This window comes from Carcharhinus amblyrhynchos, chromosome 21, assembly GCF_965287045.1.
Source record: "Carcharhinus amblyrhynchos chromosome 21, sCarAmb.v2.hapA, whole genome shotgun sequence".
NCBI classification, from domain to species: domain Eukaryota; kingdom Metazoa; phylum Chordata; class Chondrichthyes; order Carcharhiniformes; family Carcharhinidae; genus Carcharhinus; species Carcharhinus amblyrhynchos.
In genome coordinates, this window is record NC_137344.1 from 1,170,516 (window position 1) to 1,192,906 (window position 22,391).

General features: G+C 43.5%; 1 protein-coding gene across 2 annotated transcripts in view; it reads left to right on the forward strand.

Annotated features, from left to right (window-relative positions):
- The first annotated feature begins 210 nt into the window (after positions 1–210).
- mmd (monocyte to macrophage differentiation-associated) overlaps positions 211–22,391 on the forward strand; it is a 55,285-nt gene continuing 33,104 nt past the window's right edge. The window contains exon 1 of one of the 2 annotated variants that reach the window (XM_080209247.1): positions 211–748. In XM_080209247.1, the coding sequence (XP_080065373.1) occupies positions 681–748 (68 nt within the window). In that variant the 5' untranslated portion in view covers positions 211–680. The other variant, XM_080209249.1, reaches the window with a different exon arrangement.

The following is a 22,391-nucleotide window of genomic DNA, read 5'->3' on the forward strand; positions in this document are numbered from 1 at the left end:
CTTGTGCTTAAACAAAGGAGACTACAGTGGGATGAGGGAAGAGTTGGCTAAGGTAGACTGGTAGCAAAAACTTTATAGTGGGACAATTGAGGAACGGTGGAGGACTTTCAAAGCGATCGTTTTGCTCAGCAAAAGTCTATACCAGTGATAAGGAAGGACTGTTGAAAAAGAGATAATCCTCCATGAATACCTAAGGAAATAAAAGAGGGTATTAAATTGAAAGAAAATGGATACAAAGTGGCAAAATTAGTGGGAACCTTGAGGATTGGGAAATCTTTAAAGATCAGCAGGAAGCCACGAAAGAAGCTATAAAGAAAGATAGGCTGATTATGGGAGTAAACTAGCTCAGAATATAAAAACAGATAGCAAAAGTTTCTACAAATATATAAAATGAAAAAGAGTGGCTAAAGTAAACATTGGTCCTTTAGAGGATGAGAAGGGGGATGTAATAATTGGAAATGAGAAAATGACTGCAGCATTGAACAGGTATTTTGTGTTGGTCTTCACAGTGGAAGACAAATTCTGGGATAACCGACTGCACTGGGTCCCTGCCGCAGTTCTGCATCTCCTGCTTGAGGGCGATCAAGGTCTGGTGTGCCTTTGCACTCAGATAGCGACCTTCTGCCTCCAAACCCCGCAGAGATACCTTTACATTGAGCCCCCTACACGATGGTGTGCCCATGACGTATTTCTTCCGCCAGTGGCGCGGCCTCAATATTGACGTACCCCTCCTGTATATCAATCTGGGGTGAGTTTCGACCTTGCGGGAGCTGCCCTTTTTTTTACCAGGACTACCTTACTGTCTGGAACACGGTTGCCTTGCAACGCAGCTCTCCCCCATCAGGAGTAGCAGTTCTCGTGCGAGAGCCGCTGCTCAGGAATCTGCTCGTCCGGCCGTATAACTTCATGTGGCTGACAGAGAGGTAGGCTGTGGACGTCGGGGTGACCAAGATCAGGGATATGGTGGATGGAGGAAGGATGAGCCCCCGCATGCTGGCTGAGCGCGCAGGGGTGTCTGTCCAGCACGGAGCCAAAACCATCCAAGACGTTAGAACGGTCGTGCTCGGCCCCGAAAGTGCACGCGGTCTCGAGGTGGAGTGGCGTGCAGTGGGATCCTGCCCAAGTGTTCCCCTGCTTGGACAGAATTCCACATTGGCCCAAAGCCTCAGCCCCCTCCTTGTGTTAGGTGCCCCACAGCATGAGCCACCTCATGGAAATGTCCTCCGTGCCTTTTTCTACTGCACGGAGGCATTTCCTGTACGGGCTGCTGCTGCACACCTTCCACCACCGCGTCCTCGCCTGGATACACCTTGGCAGGCCTTGTTGCCATCAGACAGCGGAGGTCCCTTTACGGAGGGATCTCCCCCAATTACATCAGGGACCTGGGGTGGAGGGTGACGCGTGCAGCAGTTCCACAGAACAGTAGGATTCCTTGGTTCACGGGCTCCGAAGTTTGCCCCTTCTGTGGCCTTGTGGAGTCCGTGGACCATGTCTATGTTTTGTGTCTTAGGTTGCACTCCCTTTTTGTTTTCCTGAAGAACCTTTTATTAATGTTTTGTTTGCACTTCAGTCTCACACTCCTGATCTACGGGCACCTGGTGCAGAGAGGGGTGGGTCGGGAAGGTGACCTCCTCATGAACCTGCTGCTGGACTTGGCGAAACGTGCCATTTACAGGTCCAGGCAGTGGGCGATCGAGGAGGCCGACCATCCTGACTGTCTGCCCCTCTACTGTGGCTACGTTCGCCGCCAGGTGTCCCTGGAGAGTGAGCATGCGGCATCCGCGGGCGCATTGATGCCTTCCATGCCCGTTGGGCACTGCAGGGGCTGGGGTGCATTATCCACCCTAATAATCACATTTTAATTAGATGTTTTCAAGTTTCCTTTGTACTTTGATTCTGTTTGGGCTGTTCTCCCTCCTTTTGGGAAGCTACCCCTTTTATTTTGTCCTGATTTAACTTCAGTTTGTATATTTGGTTTGACCTTAAAAGAGGCCACTGGTGAGTGAAACTAGAACTAGGGGGCATGGCCTCAAAATATGGGGAATCAGATTTATGACTGAGTTAAGGAGGAACTTCTTCATACACAGGGTTTGAATCTCTGGAATTCCCTGCCCAATGAAGCAGTTGAGGCTACCTAATTGAATGTTTTAAGGCAAGGATAGATACATTTTGAACAGTAAAGGAGCTAAGAGTTATGGTGAGCAGGCGGGGAACATAAGAACATAAGAAATAGGAGCAGAGTAGGCCATCTGGCCCTTCGAGCCTGCCCCGCCATTCAATAAGATCATGGCTGATCTGTTGTGGCTCAGTTCCACTTTCCGGCCCTCTCCCCATAACCCTTAATCCCCTCTCTTATCAAAAACCCATCAACCCGCTTCTTGAAAATATTTAGCGAGGCAGCCTCCACCACTTCAATGGGTAGAGAATTCCAGAGATTCACCACCCTTTGAGTGAAGAAGTTCCTCCTCAACTCCGTTCTAAAACGTTATCTTGAGGCTGTGCCCCCTAGTCCTACTATCTTTTCAGTGGGAAGAGTCTCTCCACCTCTATCCTATCCATCCCATTCATCATCTTATACGTCTCAATGAGATCTCCCCTCATTCTTCTAAACTCCAACGAGTACAAGCCTAGTTTATTCAGCCTCTCCTCATAGCTCAACCCCCTCAACTCTGGTATCAGCCTAGTAAACCTCCTCTGCACTCCCTCCAAGGCCAAAATATCTTTGCACAGGTGCAGCGCCCAAAACTGCACACAGTACTCCAGCTGCGGCCTCACCAATGCCCTATACAGCTGCAGCAAGACCTCCCTACTTTTATATTCAATCCCCTTCGCTATGAAGGCCAGCATCCCATTCGCCTTCCTGACCACCTGCTGCACCTGCAAGCTGGGTTTTTGCGACTCATGCACAAGGACCCCGAGGTCCCTCTGCACCGTCGCCTGCTGCAGTTTTTCGCCCCGTAAGTAATAGTCCTTCCTACCATTCTTCCTACCAAAGTGGACCACCTCACACTTGCCAACATTAAATTCCATTTGCCATTTCCTGGCCCATTCGCCCAGCCTATCTAGATCCTTCTGCAGACTCTCCACACCCTCCACACAATTTGCCGTTCCCCCAATCTTGGTGTCATCCGCAAATTTCGACACCCTACACTCGGTTCCCTCCTCCAGATCATCTATATAAATGGTAAAAAGCTGAGGCCCCAGCACCGACCCCTGGGGCACTCCACTAGTCACCATCCGCCAATCCGAATAGCACCCGTTGACCCCCACTCTCTGCCTCCTATTTGACAACCAATCCTCTATCCACGCTAACACCCTACCCCCAACTCCAAGTCCCCTGACCTTCTGCAATAACCTCTTCTGAGGTACTTTGTCAAACGCCTTCTGAAAATCCAGAAAGACCACATCCACCGGCTCTCCTCTATCGACCGCCCTAGACACATCCTCATAGAACTCCAGTAAATTTGTCAGACACGACTTCCCTTTAATGAAACCGTGCTGCGTCTGCTCTATCAAGCAATTGCCTTCAAGATGCCTCGCAATTTCCTAAGTGGAGCTCAGTCCACAAAAAGATCAGCCATGATCTTATTGAATGGCGGAGCAGGTTCGAGGGGCCGGGTGGCCTACTCCTGCTCCTAGATCTTATGTTCTATTTCTACTTTGTCCCCATTGATATAGACAGGAGCATGTTCCGACTATGCTTCCTGATGGCAATGATTATCTCCTTCGTTTTGTTGATATTGAAGGAGAGATTATTGTTATCACCAGTTGGCCATGTTCTCTATCTTTTTCCTGTACTCTGTCTCGTCATTGTTTCAGATCTGACCCATTATGGTGGTGTCATCAGCAAAAGGAGAGAGGAAGAGGGAATGGGGGGAGAGGAAGGGATGGAGAGGGGACAGAGCAGTGAGGGGGAGAAGTTTGGGGGTGGATGTGTTGAGGATCTGTGGGTGCAAAGTAAGGGGCTGTGGGGGCAGGAGGGAAGTGAGGCAAGGGAAAGGCATGAAGAGAAGTGAGGGGTGTGGGAGTGAAGTTGGGGGAGTGGGGAGATGAGTGACTTTTAGGGCTGGATCAAGCGGGGTTGTATGGGTGGTAGAGAAGTGAGGGGCCGTGGGCCGGGGAGGAGGTGGGGGGGTGTGGTTGATGGGAGGAGAGATGGGGTATGGGTCCAGGGGAGAAGAGGGGCTATGGGGGCTGGGGTAGAACTGAGGAGGCGTGGGATTGGGGATTGTGGGGAGAAGAGAGGAATGTGGGGGGAGGAGAGTTTAGTGGAGAATTAAATTTAAAGAGGTTGGTTCAATATCGCTTAACAAAAAACTGAGAGAAAATACAGTAGAGGTACAGATGAGCTAGAATGGGCCAGGAAATGGCAAATGGAATTTAATGTTGGCAAGTGCAAGGTGGTCCACTTTGGTAGGAATAATGGTAGGAAGGATTATTACTTACGTGGAGAAAAACTGCAGCAGGCGACGGTGCAGAGGGACCTTGGGGTCCTTGTGCATGAGTCGCAAAAACCCAGCTTGCAGGTGCAGCAGGTGGTCAGGAAGGCAAATGGGATGCTGGCCTTCATAGCGAGGGGGATTGAATATAAAAGTAGGGAGGTCTTGCTGCAGCTGTATAGGGCATTGGTGAGGCCGCAGCTGGAGTACTGTGTGCAGTTTTGGGCGCCGTACTTACGCAAGGATATTTTGGCCTTGGAGGGAGTGCAGAGGAGGTTTACTAGGCTGATGCCGGAGTTGAGGGGGTTGAGCTGTGAGGAGAGGCTGAATAAATTAGGCTTGTACTCGTTAGAGTTTAGAAGAATGAGGGGAGATCTCATTGAGACGTATAAGATGATGAATGGGATGGATAGGATAGAGGTGGAGAGACTCTTTCCGCTCAGAAAGGATAGTAGGACTAGGGGGCACAGCCTCAAGATAAAGGGGGGGCGGTTTAGAACGGAGTTGAGGAGGAACTTCTTCACTCAAAGGGTGGTGAATCTCTGGAATTCTCTGCCCGTTGAAGTGGTGAAGACTACCTCGCTAAATATTTTTAAGACACGGGTTGATGGGTTTTTGATAAGAGAGGGGATTAAGGGTTATGGGGAGAGGGCGGGAATGTGGAACTGAGCCACGACAGATCAGCCATGATCTTATTGAATGGCGGGGCACGCTCGAAGGGCTAGTTGGCCTACTCCTGCTCCTATTTCTTATGTTCTTAATGAAACGGTAGAGCAGGCTCGAGGGTCTGAATGGCCACTACCTGTTTCTGTACCTCAGGGCGGCGAACCAAAATTACCTCTCCTTATCAGGGTACTTTGTTTAGTTTTGGGCGCCACATCTTGAAGCTTATATTGGCTTGACAGGGGATATACAGAGATTCTTCACAATGTTACATGGTAAAGCCATGTGATTAGATGATAATGTCAGTTGCTCAAATTTGGTGTAATTTATGGGAACATTGAGCTGTATTTTTCAGTTTATTTATGTCCTTTTCTCACTCTTGATGCAAAATAGCTGTGCAGTGAAGCTAACCGCACTTTCCATTTACTGTGTTACGTGACAGTGCTGGTGTTTGTGGGTGCTTTGGTATCCTGCTAAAACCATTTTCGTCATCTAAGAGGAACTGTGCTCATTTTGGTCAAAATAATTACTCCATCTCTAAAACTTGACATTGCTGACGCTTTGCAACCTCTGTTTTTTAGCCTGGAAGCACGTTTAGAATTGATTTCTCATATCCCAGCCTGATATTTCTGAAGGGGAAATTCCTCTCTAGACGTCAACATCAGTTTTTTAATAAGCTATATCTCAGGACGCTGTGCTAATTTCCCTGCAGTTACCTTCCTGTGTGACGTTTCCTCAGTCTTTATTTAAACAGCACATTAGTGTGAAGATGCTTATTGCTCTAAGGAGAACAGAGAATGTTAATTAGTTTCAGGAGCCACTTATTTCATGTTCATCATTGGTATATATTGGAACAATTTGTATATTTCATTAGAAATAATGGTAATGTGGTGTTGGCTGCTGTCTCCCTCTCATTGAGCAGATTCTGTTGCGATACTGTATTTGACCTGTTCAGTCACCATTTTTAAACGTCCCTTTGCTCCTCCATTGTTGCAGTGTGTTCCTATTCTTTGGAATTCACACAGGTGATACGCACAGAAGGGTGCCATTTGGCTCATTGTATCTGTTCTCCAAATGAGCAACTCACCTAGTGCCATTTCTCCATTCTTCTCCTATTTCTCATGTTTTGTAACCCTGCATATTCTCCCTTTGTGGATAACAGTCCCTTTTGATGCTTCCACCACACATTCAGGCACTGCAATCCAGATCTCTAACTATTCACTGTGTGAAAATGATTTTCTTTATTTCATATTTTCTTCCTTCACTAATTACTTTAAATCTATGCCCCCTTGTTCTCAATCCTTTCACAAGGGGAAGTAGTTTCTCCCTATCTACTCTGCCCCAACCCCTTGCGATTTTAAACATTCCTCTAAGGAAAAGGCCTTAACTTCTCCAAGCTATCTTTATAACAGAAATTCCTGAGCTAATTCTTTCCTTTTTCAAAATGAGTCTCCTCCAAACCCACTTCTTTTACCAAATGTTTGGCTGACATCCTAATTTCCCCTTCATGACCAAGCATCAATGGGCAGCATGATAGCACAGTGGTTAGCACTGCTGCCTTACAGCATCAGGGAGCTTGGGTCACTGTCTGTGAGGAGTCTGCACGTCTCCTGTGTCTGCATGGGTTTCCTCTAGGTGCTTCGGTTTCCTCCCACAGTCTGAAAGATGTGCTGGTTTGGGGTATAGAGTGTAAGAGCTAGAGTCTAATGTTGCAGTTGTACAGAACGTTGGTTAGGCCGCATTTGGAGTACTGCGTCCAGTTCTGGTCGCCTTACTACCAGAAGGACGTGGAGACTCTGGAGAGAGTGCAGAGGAGGTTTACCAGGATGTTGCCTGGTATGGTAGGACTGGGGTATGAGGAAAGATTGAAGAAATTGGGGCTCTTTTCCCTTGAAAGACGCCGACTGAGGGGGGATCTAATAGAGGTATATAAGATTATGAAGGGTATAGATAGAGTAAACAGAGGTAAGCTATTTCCTGTGATAGAGACACGTAGGACAAGGGGCCATGGACTTTAAGGTGAGGGGGGAGAGGTACAACACAGATATTAGAGGGAGGTTTTTCACACAGAGGGTAGTAGGGGTATGGAATGCTCTGCCAAGTAAGGTGGTGGAGGCAAACACGCTAGAGTCATTTAAGAGGAACTTAGACAGGCACGTGACTGGGTTGGAGATGGGTGGATATAGGAGATTGTTTTAAATAAGGGTCATTAGCATTGGGGCATCCCTGGTAAGGTAAATGGATATGGTATAATAATCATGTTTTTATTTTCCCTTTTCATTCACAGGTTATAAGTCGGTCCGCCTCATGTCCAACGAGGTGCATACACACGATGGGTCGTACTGGGGCTGCTCTTGGTTGTTCGAGATTGGCCTAGTGCTTCATGTCGTTAGTGTGTGCCTAAACTGGACCAGATACTGGGCAAGACGACAGCTCAGTGACTGTCGCTGATTGCTGTGCAGACACATGGATTTGGGTCGGTGTCTGTGGGAGTTTGCGCATTCTCCCCGTGCTTGCGTGGGTTTTCTCCGGGTGCTCCGGTTTCCTCCCACACCCCAAAGATGTGCTGTTAGGCTGGTTGGCAGGAATAAATTGTCCCTAAATCAGTTTCCCTCAATCTGGATGGCCATAAAACATTAGACAAGGGTCGTGGGTGGAGAGGGGGACTGGTGGTGTTGAGATGGCGGTGCGGGCTCGTTGGGCCGAAGGGCCTGTTTCCTGGGCTGTTTTTGTTCTTTGGTTAGGTGCATTGGCCATGCTAAATTTCCCTCAGTGTATCCAAACAGGCGCAGAGTGTGGCAACTAGAGGATTTTTACAGTAACTTCACTGCAGTGTTAATGTAAGCCTACTTGTGACATTAATAAATAAACTTTAAACTTTTAAAATTTTAACCAATGTTTCTCATTTGTGAAATGCTTTGAGCCGATTCTTTACTTTAAATGTCATAAAACGTTGGTTAGTAGGGGAGTGGTTCGGGTGAGAGAAAGAAAGGAATGAGAGATAGAGGAGGAAGAAATACAATTGAAAGCGTTTGGAGTTATCAAAAAGATGGAATGAAATTGAAAAAGTTACATCATATGGGGAGGAAATTGAGTGGAGGTGGAATGGTAGTTTGCGAGTGGGAGAGTGGGTGAATAGGTCTTTAAGGTTGAGGTGATATTGAGGGGACAGTAGAAAGGGTAATGTTAGGTGTAGCGTGGCATCATATGTAGGCACATTGTTATGAATAGTAATATATCAAATTGAGACCACAGTTTTCTGCATTAAGCTCCTGTATTTCTTGACCTTTTGGGATGAGAGGGTGTGGAGACAGTGGTAGCTTTGTGTCTAAACCCTCATTGTCACCTTCACTATGAGAGGCCGACTCAGTCAGATAAAAAACGTACAATATCGTTCTTGGACTAGATTTGTGCAATTAAATATTTACTTTTTAAAAAATGAGAGAAAGGAGTGTGTACAGAAAAGACACGAGTACTTTGATGTTCGGTAATGGTGTGTGGAAAGGTCACCACACAGTACTTAATATGCTCTGTTTCTAAGAAAAAATTGCCAGTGTTCCCTTTGTCACAAAGGTTAATCCCTCATGGAAGGATTGTTTCTGTCAACAGATAAGCATAATGAGTGCAAGAGGGATATGTTAATTAACCATAACAAAGTTTGTGTCACACCGTCAGACCATAGGGACACACACAGCTCAATAAATTGTAAAGCAGTTGGCAGCAGTTCCTGTAAACGCATCTATGAAAAATTAGGGAGATGGTGGTGTAATGGTAATTTCAGTGGACAAGTAATCCTCAGGCCCAGGCTAATGCTCTTTGGACATGGGTTTGCATCTTGTGTGGCAGCTGTTGGAATTTAAAATCAATTAATAAATCTGGAATTGTAAGCTGTTGCAAAAACTCACCCAGTTCACTCATACCTTTTAGGGAAGAAAATCTGATGCCCTTGCCTGGTCTGCCTACATGTGATTCCACAAATTGATTGATGTTTAACTGCCCTTTGAAGTGGACCAGCAAGCCACTCAGTTATCCAAACTACTATAGAAAAATCATAGAATCGCCACAGAGCAGAGGGAGGCCATTCGGCCCACTGAGTCTGCACAGACTCACTAAAGCCAAGTCATCCAAGCACACCCCCTCCCGCCGCCCTGTCCCTGTAATCCCTCACGTTTACCAGCTAATCCACCTAAACTGCACATCTTTTAACACTAAGGGACAGTTTAGCGTAGTCAATCCACCTAACCTATGCATCTTTGGAGTGTGGGAGGAAACCCATGCAGACATTGGGAGAATGTGAAAACTCCACACATGCTGACAGTCAGCCAAGGCTGGAATTGAACCCAGGTCCCTAACACTGAAGCAGCAGTGTTAGCCACTGTGCCACCCCAGATCATACCAGATCTCACCACCACCTTCTCAAGGGCAGTTAGTGATCAGCAATGGCCTAAGCCAGCAACACCCAAATCCCATGCAAGAGATAAAAAAGGAAGGGTGGGAAGCTTAGGAGCGCTTGGCATTTGTCTCAGACATTTGTTTTTTCTTCCCTTGAACAAAGCTGGTACCAAAAATGTGGACAGGTGAAGGTTAGATACAGAATAAAACTCCTCTCCCAGCTCTAGATTTTATACCAAATACTTTATAATAGCCTAGGTAGAATTGTTTTATCTGATTAACATGCTCGACAATGCAGTGCTGTCCAGATTCACCAGTGTTCCAGTCTTTGATGGGGCTCCCAATCAATGCCAGCACCTGGAGCATGCTAATTCCATCAGTATACAGTTGTTGCTAAGCAAGTAACAGCTGCATTGACCCAGCCATGGATGACTTGCCATATATGCAAAGACCTTCTGTGTGGTGAACTGGTCATAGGGTCACAACTTGGGCATGTATTTCTCTGCCACAAGGATGTTGCCGATGAGATAGGAAGTTGGCAGATCTTGACACTGACAATGGGGAAAAGAGGCGCTGAGGGCTATGATCTCTGCGGCTGATTATTCAGAAGGACAATTGAAAAGGTGGACAGAAGTGAAAAGTTTAGATAGTCGAAAAGAGGGTCCAGAGAAAACAAGCCAGCGGTTCCTCACCACTTCAGCCGAGTGTCTTCATCTGCAGTGAAAACCACCCTAGATCATGGCTGATGTATTGTTGATCACTGTAAAAAAAAAGTAAAGTTTATTTATTAGTCACAAATAAGGCTTATATTAACACTGCAATGAAGTTACTGTGAAAATCCCCTAGTCATCACACTCTGGCACCTGTCTGGGTCAATGCACCTAACCAGCACATCTTTCAGACTGTGGGAGGAAACCGGAGCACCTGGAGGGAACCCACACAGACACAGAGAACGTGCAAATTCCACACAGACGGTGATTCAAGCTGGGCTTCGAGCCTTGTCCCTGACACTGAGAGGCAGCAGTGCTAACCACTGTGCCACCGTGCCATCCTACGGTGCAAACCGTTGTGTTATTGAGACAGCTTAACAAACCAAACTCTTATCAGTAGAAATTAAAATTGACTTGAGCAGACAGGTAGGATAGCACAACAATCTCGAAGGGATGGATTGACTGCTATTCCCAAAAAAACAAAAACAAAGTTGCAAATGTGCAGCACACCAGCTAATACATGAATGGAAAAATAGGTTAATGTTACTAGTAGATTGCTTCAGAACTCTAACTAAAGAATGATTTGGACATGAGTGTCATAGAGGTTTACAGCATTGAAACAGGCCCTTCAGCCCAACTTGTCCGTGCCATCTTTTATTTTAAACTCCTAAGTTAATCCCAATTGCCTTTGTTTGGCCCATATCCCTGTATACCCATTTTTACCCATGTAACTATCAAAATGCTTTTTAAAAGACAAAATTGTACCCGCCTCTACTACTATCTCTGGCAGCTTGTTCCAGACAGTCACCACCCTCTGTGTGAAAAAATTGCCCATCTGGATCCTTTTGTATCTCTCCCTTCTCACCTTAAACCTATGCCGTCTAGTTTTAGACTCCCCTACCTTTTGGGAAAGATATTGACTGTGTATCTGATCTATGCTCTCAATTTATAGACCTCTATAAGGTCACCCCCTCAGCCTCCTACACTCCAGAGAAAAAAGTCAACAAGATGTCCCAACTCCTGTATTCAATGTTCTGATCAACGAAAGAAAGCACTGTCCACCTGTGACTCACTTTCAAGGAGCTATGAACCTGTTCCTCTACATATCTTTGTTGTATAACTCTCCTCAATGCCCTACCATTAACTGAGTAAGTCCTGTTCTAGTTCAGTCTCCCAAAATGCATCACTTTACATTTATCTAAATTAAACTCCATCTGCCATTTGTCAGCCCACCGGCCCAATTGATCAAGATTCCGTTACAATCCGAGATAAATTTCTTCACTGTCCACTTTGCCACTAATCTTGGTGCCATCTACAAGCTTACTAACCACGCTTCTTAAATTCTCTTCCGAATCATTAATAAAAATGACAAATAACAGTGGACTCAGCACCGATCCCCGAGAGAAGGATTGCTGAACCAGGGAAAATGTTCATGTTGGGTTCTCAAGTCTGAAGATCCAGTGTTTTAATCCTTGTTTTCGTATGTTTTAGTAAATTTTGAATGTCAGACTCTGTCCTTTTTTATCCCAATATCTGTTGTTACATTAGTTGGAGGGGAGAGGATAATTTTTGATGCACAGCTTGACTTTGAGAACAGGTGGAAGGAGTTTGTTTACTTAATCAAATTGTGATTGTTTCTTAATGAATGATCATTGCTGTGACAGTTGGGGTGATATTATTTCATTCAGTAACACACAGGTCCACAACTTGCACTCTGCAAAACACATTTGTTCAGATCAGAGAGCTGTTGACAGACCTTTTCTCTTGTACCCAGATAGAGAGTTGGGTAATCAGGGCCCAAATGAACCAATTATCCACCTCATCTGCTGTGGGTTGTTACAGGAATACCTCAGTGCAGTGAAGCTGAGTAGAATGATTCAGCAGAGTGCCTGTACACAGTCTCTGTGATTTCTTGAGAGATTTTTACATTTCTGTGGAACTCCTGACTTGATCTTGAACAGAAACTGTTTGAATTTGGGAGAGGGGAGGAGAAGGGTTGTAAAATTGATTATGTACAAGTACAGCAGTACTTTTGGAAATGGCGTTTGCCATGTTCTTTTAATCTGTAAGTAACGTTAACCATTTTTGCCAAGCATGTCTGGACTAATCTGGGGCCCCTATGAACTATTCTTGTACACCTTTGTCTCTATTGGCAGTTGTCACATTGTTCTATCCAGAATGAATGGGTAAACTTTACTTTAAATTACATTTTCAATAAATTTCATTAAGCTTTAGTGGGCTTTCATTGCACAGTGTATGAAGGAAGCTGTCAAATACATTTTTATTCATTCACAGATGTCACAAGTAAGCTTGCATTAACATTGCAATGAAGTTACAGTGAAAACCTGCGAGTCGCCACACACCGGCACCTGTTCAGATACAGTGAGGGAGAATTTAGCATGGCTGATGCACCTTATCAGCACGTCATTCAGATTGCAGGAGAAAACTAGAGCGCCCAGGGGTGGGGGGGGGTGCGGAAACGGGGACCCATGCAGACACGGGGAGAATGTGCAGCCTCTGCACAGACAGCGACCCAAGCTGGGAATTGAACCTGGGTCCCTGGCGCTGTGAGGCAGCATTGTGCCATTCTGTATTGAGCATATTGGTGTGAAAAGCATTTGTTGCCTGTCCCTAAATGCCCTCAAGAATGTCTTCTTGAGGGCAATGTCTTCTTGTACCTCTACAATTAGGTAGCCTGGTAATGTGTATGTTGAATGAAGTGCTTGATTAATAGTTCAAGCAATTTGGTCATTGCAGATAGACTGGAGGGGGAATTGGAGGGTCCTTCCTATTTTGAGAGTGATGTACAGAATGACAAAACATTAAACACAGGATGAGGTATCAAAGAAGAAATAATAAGAGCTTGTCAGGAAGGTGCGGCAATTATCGTGGGGGATTTTAACCTACGTATAGACTGGAGTAATCAAATGGGCAAACGTACTGTAGATCAGTGTTTTTTCAAACTTTTTTCCGACGACCCACTTTTTCCATATGACCATCCGTCATAACTCACGTCATGTGGGATGTGGAGTGGAATGAAATGTGATCTTTCCACTTTGTATTAACATTATACAGTACATGAAACATCAGAAGGTCTGTTTCAGATCCATTTTCCAATTTATTCAGGCCATATTCTGCCGCAAAGGAAATTGGTGTCAGTATTTTGCAAACTTCTCTCGTCAATATATACGTTCAAGATAAATGTCTGAAATCAAACAATACAGTCATCTACTGTGCGCCAGTCATCCACAGAAATTTGACTGCTGTTTATGTGTGACAGATTTCTCGTATAAGATACGCCTTTAGAATGAAGAGCTTACCAGATCAATGTGCTGCTATTTGGTGGAAATTTAATAGGCAGTCGCCAGTTACCTCTTATCAGTTACTATCCCATCAATAAACCTGCCTGGTAGGTGGGATATGACACATCAACAACTACGTTTTGCTGCACCCATTGACATCTGTAGTTAATGTGTCAATTATCCTTTCTCACATATATTTGTAATTTTTAAAAAAAAGCCTCAATGGCTTTCCTGTTTTTCAGGCATCATCTCAGTTTGAAATTGATTCAACAGCAAAATATTTTTATGCGCACAGAAAAATTAATGAGTTGGATTTTGAGAGACTTGTCAAACTCTGAAGTTCCAGCCTGCTGTGTATTTCAAGACTCAGGCAGATTCCACTGACCAGGCAAGCTGCAGTACTGCTGCTATAGTCGCAGTCCAAATTGGATTTACTGTACATTTAAAAATGCATCTGTCTCCCAATTCTTACCTATGCCCTGCATACAATGGACATAATTTGATTTGTAATAGGCCGTACTAAGCTTTTCTAGTCCTCATGCGGGCTATGTCATCGTCTTAAAAGTTTTCATTATCGTGCTGCCTTCTACAAAATGTGTGCTATTAACAGAAAACCTGCATGCATTTTTCAACAGGATCAGTGTATAGGGCAGTGGGAATTTATCCAGTGGCCTATTTTTAGCATCCTGCAACCCACCAACAGCTCACAACTCCAATTTGAAAAAGCCTGCTGTCGATGATAAATTCATAATCTGCTTTCAGGATAATTTCTTAGAGCGCATTCTGAAAGCGATTAGGGAACAAGTTGTATTAGACTTGGTATTATGAAATTAGTTGGGATTAATTAATTACCTCATAATGAAGGTACCCCTAGGTAGCAGTGATTATAATAGGACTGAATTTTATAGTCAGTTTGAGGGAGAGAAGAATGTGTCTAAAATTAGTATTTTAAATTTAAATAAGAGCAATTATGAGTGTATGAAAGTAGAGCTAGCAAAATTGAATTGGAAAATGAGATTAAGGGATAGGTCAATAGAAATACAGTGGCAGATGTTTAAGGGGATAAGATGCATTCCAACGAGAGAAAAATTCCCAAGGGGAGGACCCATTAAAGAGAAAACTTAAAGAGAAAACATAATGCAATGATTAGAGGCAAGTCAGAAAATTAGACAAAATATAAAGAATAGCGAAGGATGACAAAAATATTGAGGGAAAAATTACCATGAGCGAAAGCTAGCTAGAAATGTAAAGACAAATAATAAGAGTTTCTGTGACTCTTTTAAAAAAGGGTTAACAAAAAGTGAGCTTTGATCCTGTAGAAAGTAAGCCTGGAGGATAAGAATGGAAAATGGCAGATGAATTGAGCCAGTATTTTGCGTTGCTCTTTACTATAGAGAAAACAAGTAATGTCTCAGAAATAGCTGTAAATCAGAAATGGAAGAGAGGGAGAAACTCAGGGAAATGACAATCGCCAGGGAAGTGGTACTGAGCAAAATGTTGGAACCGAGGGTGACAAGTCCCCGGGCCAGATATAGTTCATCCTAGGCTAATGACATTGTTGATGCTTTGGTTTTAATTTTCCAAAATCCTTGAGGTGCAGGGAAGGTTGTGTTACATTGGAAAATAGCAAATGTAATTCCTTTATTCAAAAAGATGGGAGACAGAATGCAGGAAACTATAGGCCAATTAATTTAACATGTTATGGGGAAATTGCTAGAAGCTATTAACTTATTATAATAGGACATTTGAATAAGTGTAAGACAATCAGGCAGAATTGACACGGTTTTGTAAAAAGGAAATTATGTTTAACCAATTTATTGGAGTTTTTTAAGGAATACATTCTCAAGATGTTTAAACCACAGAGGAGGCCATTCAGCCCATCGTGATCACGTTGGTCAACAAAGATCTAACTACATTAATCTAATTTTCCAGGGCTTAGCCCGTAGCCCTGGAGGCAACGGCAGCGCAAGTGAATATTTAAATACTACAAGAGTTTTTAACTCAACGATTCTTTCAGGCAGCAGGTTCCAGACTTACTCTTCTCTGCCACTCCCCCACTTAGCTTCTACTTCTTACCTTAAATCCTTATCCCCTGGTTATTGATCCCTCTCCAAATGGAAAAAATGCCTTCCTATCCACTCTATCCATGTTCCTCACAATCCTATACTCCTCTGTCAGGTCCCCTCTCAACTTTCATTGTCCAAGGAAAACAGCCCCAGTCCATCCAATCTTTCCTCATAGCTTAAAGTTTCCAGCCCAGGCATCATCCTGGTAAATCTCCTCTGCACCCTGTCCGGTGCAGTCAAACCCTTCCTGAACAAAACTACACGCAGTACTCCAGTTGTGGCCTAACCAGTGTTTATGCAGTTCCAGCATGACGTCTCTGCTCTTGTGTTTTATGCTTCAGCTAATAAAGGTGAGTATCTTGTGTGCTTTCTTAGCCAACTTATCTACCTGCCTTGAAATCTTCAGAGTCTGTGCATACGCACTCCAAGGTTACCCTAATCTTCAGTACTATCCAGGGACCTACCATTTATAGTGTAATCGTTTGCCATGTAAGCCCTCCCCAAGCACATTCATTACCTCACACTTAGCTGGGTTATATTCCGTTTGCCTCTGCTCTGCCCAATGGACCAGTCCACTGATATACTCCTGCAGTTTATGCTATCCTCCTCAATATTTATCACCCTACCAATTTTCATGTCATCCTTGACTTTGCATTTAAGTCCAAATCATTAATCTACATCAACAATAGGCAGACCCCTGCACTGAGCCCTGTGGAATCGCACTTGAAACTTCAATCACAGAAACTTCCCTTAACTACGACCCTCTGTTTCCTGCCTCTGTCAGCCAATTTTGACTTGATAAAGCCTTGCTAAAATCCATATCAGTCAGATCAGTTGCATTCATGGATTGGCAAGAAGGAGGCCATTTGGCCCATCGTGTCTGCACCGGCTCTGCAAACAAGCATTATGACTTTGAACTGTTCTTCTGCCTTTTCCCTGTACTCCTGCACAGTAGATGATTATTTGAAACAATGTCCTTTTGAATGCCTCAATTGAACCTGCCTCCCCCACACTCCCAAGCAGTGCATTCCAGACTTGAACCACTTGCATGAAAAAGCTTTTTTCTCGCACCACATTTGCTTCTTTTGCAAATTGTCTTCAATTTGTACCCTCTTTTGATCCTTACAAGGAGAATATTTCTCCCTATGTACTCTGTCCAGTATCCTCACGATTTTGAACATCTCTATCAAACCTCTTCTTGATCGCCTTCTCTCCAATGAGATCAGTCCCAACCCCTCTAATCTATCCTCATAACTGAAGTTTCTCATTCCTGGCACCATTCTTGTAAACCTCTTCTGCTCTCTTTCCAATGCAATCACGTCTTTCCAAAAGTATGATTCCCAGAACTCTACGCATTCCAGCTGAGGTCTACTTAGTGTTATATAGAAATTCAGCATAACCTCTTTGTCCTTCTACCCTATGCTGTAATTAATAAAGCCCAGAATATTACATGTTGTATTAATTGTTCTCTCCACCTGTCCTGCCACTTTCGATGATTTGTGCATATAAACACCAAAGTCTCTTTATTCCTGCACCCCTTGTGAAATGCATGGAAGCAGTTCACAAGAACACAAGAAATAGAAGCAGGAGTAGGCCACCAGGCCCTTCAAGCCTGCCCCACCATTCAATACAATCATGGTTGACCTATGCCAGCCTGAACTCCTTTTCCGTGCTATTTCCCAACAGCCCTCTTCTTCGATCTATCAAATAGTTATCGACTTCCACTTTAAATACTTCTAATGATCCAGATCCCACCACCCTTTGGGGCAGAGAATTCCAGAGATTCACCACCCTCTGTGAGAAGAAATCTCTCCTCAGTTTTAAATGACCTGTCCTTTATCTTGTAGCTGTGGCCCCTTGTTCAAGACTCTCCAACCAGTGAAAGCATCCACCTTGTCAAGCCCAGACCCTTCAGAGAAGGTTCAGTAAATCAATACTTGGAATGGGCAGGTCGCCTGCTGTGGATAGGCTAGCCTTGTATAGAATTTAGAACCATAGAACATTACAGCACAGAAACAGGCCTTTTGGTCCTTCTTGGCTGCGCTGAACCATTTTTCTGCCTAGTCCCACTGACCTGCACCTGGACCATATTCCTCCACACCCCTCTCATCCATGGACCTGTCCAAGTTTTTCTTAAATGATAAAAGTGAGCCCGCATTTACCATTTCATCTGGCAGCTCATTCCACACTGCCACCACTTTCTGTGTGAAGAACCCTCCCCAGTATTCCCTTTAAACTTTTCCACCTTCACCCTTAACCCATGTCCTCTAGTTTTTTTCTCCCCTAGCCTCAGTGGAAAAAGCCTGCTTGCATTCACTCTATCTATACCCATCATAATTCTATACACCTCTATCAAATCTCCCCCTCATTTTTCTACGCTCCATGGAATAAAGTCCTAACCTTTTCAACCTTTCTCTGTAACTCTGTTTCTCAAGTCCCAGCAACATCCTTGCAAACTTTCTCTGCAATCTTTCAACTTTATTAATATCCTTCCTGTAATTAGGTGACTAAAACTGCACGCAATACTCTAAATTCGGCCTCACCAACGTCTTATACAACCTCACATTCCAACTGTTATACTCAATACTTTGATTTGTAAAGGCCAATGTTCCAAAAGCACTCTTTACGACCCTATCTACCTGACACCACTTTTAGGGAATTATGTATCTGTATTCCCAGATCCCTCTGTTCTACTGCACTCTTCAGTGTCCTACCATTTACCTTGTACGTTCTACCTTGGTTTATCCTTCCAAAGTGCAATACCTCACACTTGTCTGCGTTAAACTCCATCTGCCAATTTTCAGCCCATTTTTCTAGCTGGTCCAAATCCCTCTTCAAGCTTTGAAAACCTTCCTCACTGTCCACTACACCTCCAATCTTTGTCTCATCAGCAAATTTGCTGATCGAATTTATCACATTATCATCCAGATGATTGATATGATCAAATAACCTACATTGACTCTGGATCCAGTGACATCCTGATTTTAAAATTCTCATCCTTACTTTCAAACACGTCCATGGTCTTGTCCCTCCCTAACTCAGCAATCCGCTGCAGCCTTACACCCCTGTCAGATGTGTGTTCTTCAAACTCCACTCTTCGGTCTAACTCCAATTTTTATTCCTTGAGTCACCTAGCCCCAAGTTGTGGACTTTTGTCTACAACTTGTTACCTCACGTTTTTCCTTCAAAACACACCAAAAACCCACGTCTTTGACCAAACCATTGGCCATCTGACCCTAATATCTATGAATGCGGTTTTGTCGCATTGTTTTATAATCTTCCTGTTAAGCACCATGGGACATTACACTAAAGCACAAGATAAATAGAAGTAATAATTATTGTGGGGATTGCTGTAAATAACTCTCACAGTGCAGGTATTGTCTTTCACTTACAGCAAGCCTGAACAGCAGCTTTTTGAATTAGCTGCTTTGTTTCCTAATCAATAGCCCCGATGTTTGTTAATAGAACGCTTTTTTCACAAAAATATTCAAAGGAAAATGCTGGCAATTACCACTTTTCCAGTTTGAAAGAAACACTTCATTGGGTTTTGCTCTGTCAACGTAAAGTGTGAACTCAGCAGAAAATGTCTATTTCTCTTCCTGATACCCTTGATAGTGATTACAGTGTTTGACTGCTGAATTTCAGTCAGTTTCATGTTGGTGACCAAGCCTGGAGTGCAGCATGGTCATTTGAGTTCAGTGTCACTCTCACGTTGCGTCTGTTGTGGCAAACTGTGCATTCGTACATTCGGTCTTTCTAAACCTGGTTTTGATCTCTTGAGCTGTATGATATAGGAGTGATATTGGTGAGAAGGGCTCATTGGCTGTGGAAATACTTTAAAATAAGGAATCAATCCTCTCCCCTGTCCCTAAAACATCTTATTGGGAAGAAATGGGCCAACATGTGAGGCATAAAAGGTAATAATATACCCAAACTGAAATCAGGAAGTAACAGGTTGTAGAAACAGTGCAGATGGTGGCTATTTGGCCCATCAAGTCTACACCCAGTCTCCAAACAAGCATCATACTCAGGCCCGATCCTCTCCTACCTCACTGATGCACTCACCAGTTATACATGATAAAGCACATCTGATCCAAAATGCAACTGACACAAACATATGCTGGTGTGATCGTCCTTTAGTATATTGTTGGCAATAGGCCTCATGAGAACCTTGTATAGATAATGCTTGAGTTGGAAAATGCCATTTGAAACCTAGAAATGTTTACATACCCTATCTCAATTTTAAAATTCTCAACCTTCTTTTCAAATCCCTCTGTGCCTTGCCCTTTCTTCTCTTTCATCTGCTACAAACTTCTCTGATCTCTGCACTCCTCCAATTTTAAACTTGTGAGCATACCTGATTTTAGTTATGCCATCATCCCCGATCATGCCTCCAGCACTTAGGTCCTAAGCTCTGGATTTCATCCCTAAATCTCTCTGTGTCTCCCTCCCTTTTTCCTCTTTTAAGATGCTGTTTTAAACCGCTTTCTTTTTTTGGCCTGGACAGTGTCTAGTTGTCAGCCCCTTGATTACTCCAATTGCCTCTGGCAATATTTTATTGAGAAACGAAGGTAATAAAATGCCTACATGCAATATAAACAGCAATTGGTGTTGTAACTCTGGCTGCAGTGTTATGATTTGCTGCCTCCTGCAAATTCCTTTGTGAGGGACACGGTTCATAGCTTGAGGTCACAATAATTGGTTTTATCTGATGATAAAAATTAATTGGAAACATAATCAGCTACTTCTTCTATAACGCAGGACATTGAGTACAGTTGTATTTTAAAAATTGCAATCTAATGGCCCAGTTTAAGTTGCAATCGACTAATGACAATACTGTGATTTATTGACCAATGTAACCAATACTCAAGGCCACTAATGAATTTACATAAGAACTGAATAGAATTTTGGAATGCAAGTATAGAAATCATTAGTAAATTTGCTACATAAATAAAGCAGACTTAATTCACTCAGCTTTCTTTAATCAGTGGCCCTGGGTTTGTTTTGTTTCAACTTTTACAATTGAATTCATGTAAGACGCATGAACCAATGCACAAATCTAAAAAAATAGGTATGATCAGATACTATTATAGACTACAAGATGATCAGAGCTGGGAACTGAATATTCAAGAGATTTGACATGTGATGACCCATGTTACTTGTCATTTATTTTAATGATTTGGATGAGAATATAGGAGGCATGGTTAGTAAGTTTGCAGATGACACCAAGATTGGTGGCACAGTGGACAGTGAAGAAAGTTATCTCCGATTGCAATGGGATCTTGATCAGTTGGGCCAGTGGGCTGACGAATGGCAGATGGAGTTTAATTTAGACAAATGCGAGGTGATGCATTTTGGTAGATTGAACCAGGGCAGGACTTCCTCAGTTAATAGTAGGGTGTTGGGGAGAGTTACAGAACAAAGAGATCTAGGGGTACACGTTCATAGCTTCTTGAAAGTGGAGTCACAGGTGGACAGAGTGATGAAGAAGGCATTTGGCATGCTTGGTTTCATTGATCAGAAAATTGAATACAGGTGTTAAAATGACTTGAAGTTGTACAAGACATTGGTAAGGCCAATTCTGTGTGCAATTCTGGTCACCCTATTATAGAAAGGATTTTATTAAACTAGAAAGAGTGCAGAAAGGATTTACTAGGATGCTACTGAGACTTGATGGATTGAGTTATAAGGAGAGGCTGAATAGATTGGGACTTTTTTCTCTGGAGCATAAGAGGCTTGGGGTGATCTTATAGAGGTCTACAAAATAATGAGGGGCACAGATCAGCTAGATAATCAACATCTTTTCCCAAAGGTAGGGGAGTCTAAAACTAGAGGACGTAGGTTTAAGGTGAGAGGGAAGAGAGACAAAGGTGTTCAAAGGAGCAATTGTTTTCACACAGAGGGTGGTGAGTATCTGGAACAAACTGCCAGAGGTAGTGGTAGAAGTGGTTACCATTTTGTCTCTTAAAAGCATTTAGACTGTTACATGGATAAAATGGGTATAAAGGGATATGGGCCAAGTGCAGATAATTGGGATTAGTCTCGGGATTTAAAAAAAGAAAGGGTGGCATGGATAAGTTGGGCCGAAGGGCCTGTTTCCATGCTGTAAACCTCTATGACTATGACTCTGTGCTGGGAAAAGCCTATATTTTCTTTTATATTGTGTCCCTTGAAGATTAAAGTTGGCTGGAGAACATTCTGAAAAAGGGTTAATAGAACTCCTGATTATCATATTAGCCTCCAAGAAATGTTCATGTGACCTGAGCCAGCCATATGGATGACCATTTAGGGGGCAATAGGTAAATAGAAAGCTAATTGTAATGTGTTGGGTTTCATTCTGTTTGGTAGTTCAGAACACAGAGTTTGTATAAAGAGGAAACAAGCATGGTCTTGTCCAAATGGCATCGTTTTCTATTTAAAATCTGCAAACAGAGTCTGGTGCTGAAGCAGGAGAATAGAACAGAGACAATTACTGTGTGTTGTACAGATGGAAAGAGCAGAGAGCTGAGTCCTGGAAGAGCAATTGTCACAGTTTATGTTGCCAGAACCCTCCAAACTGTTTAAAGGGACCAGAAAAGGGCGTCTCTGGAAATTCTCTGTCATCAGAACTGTTGTGGTCTGAGTGAAAGGGTTCATTGACGTGTGCTTTGTTGGAGATGACCATGCCCAGCCAGGATAGGATACAGCTGCTAGTGAATATGACTCGAGGGCTGAAACCATTGAGTGAGAAGTGAGAGACCAAAGTTAGAATCTGTCATTAAGGAGGAAATTGCGAGGCATCTTGAAGGGAATTGCTTGATAGAGCAGACGCAGCACGGT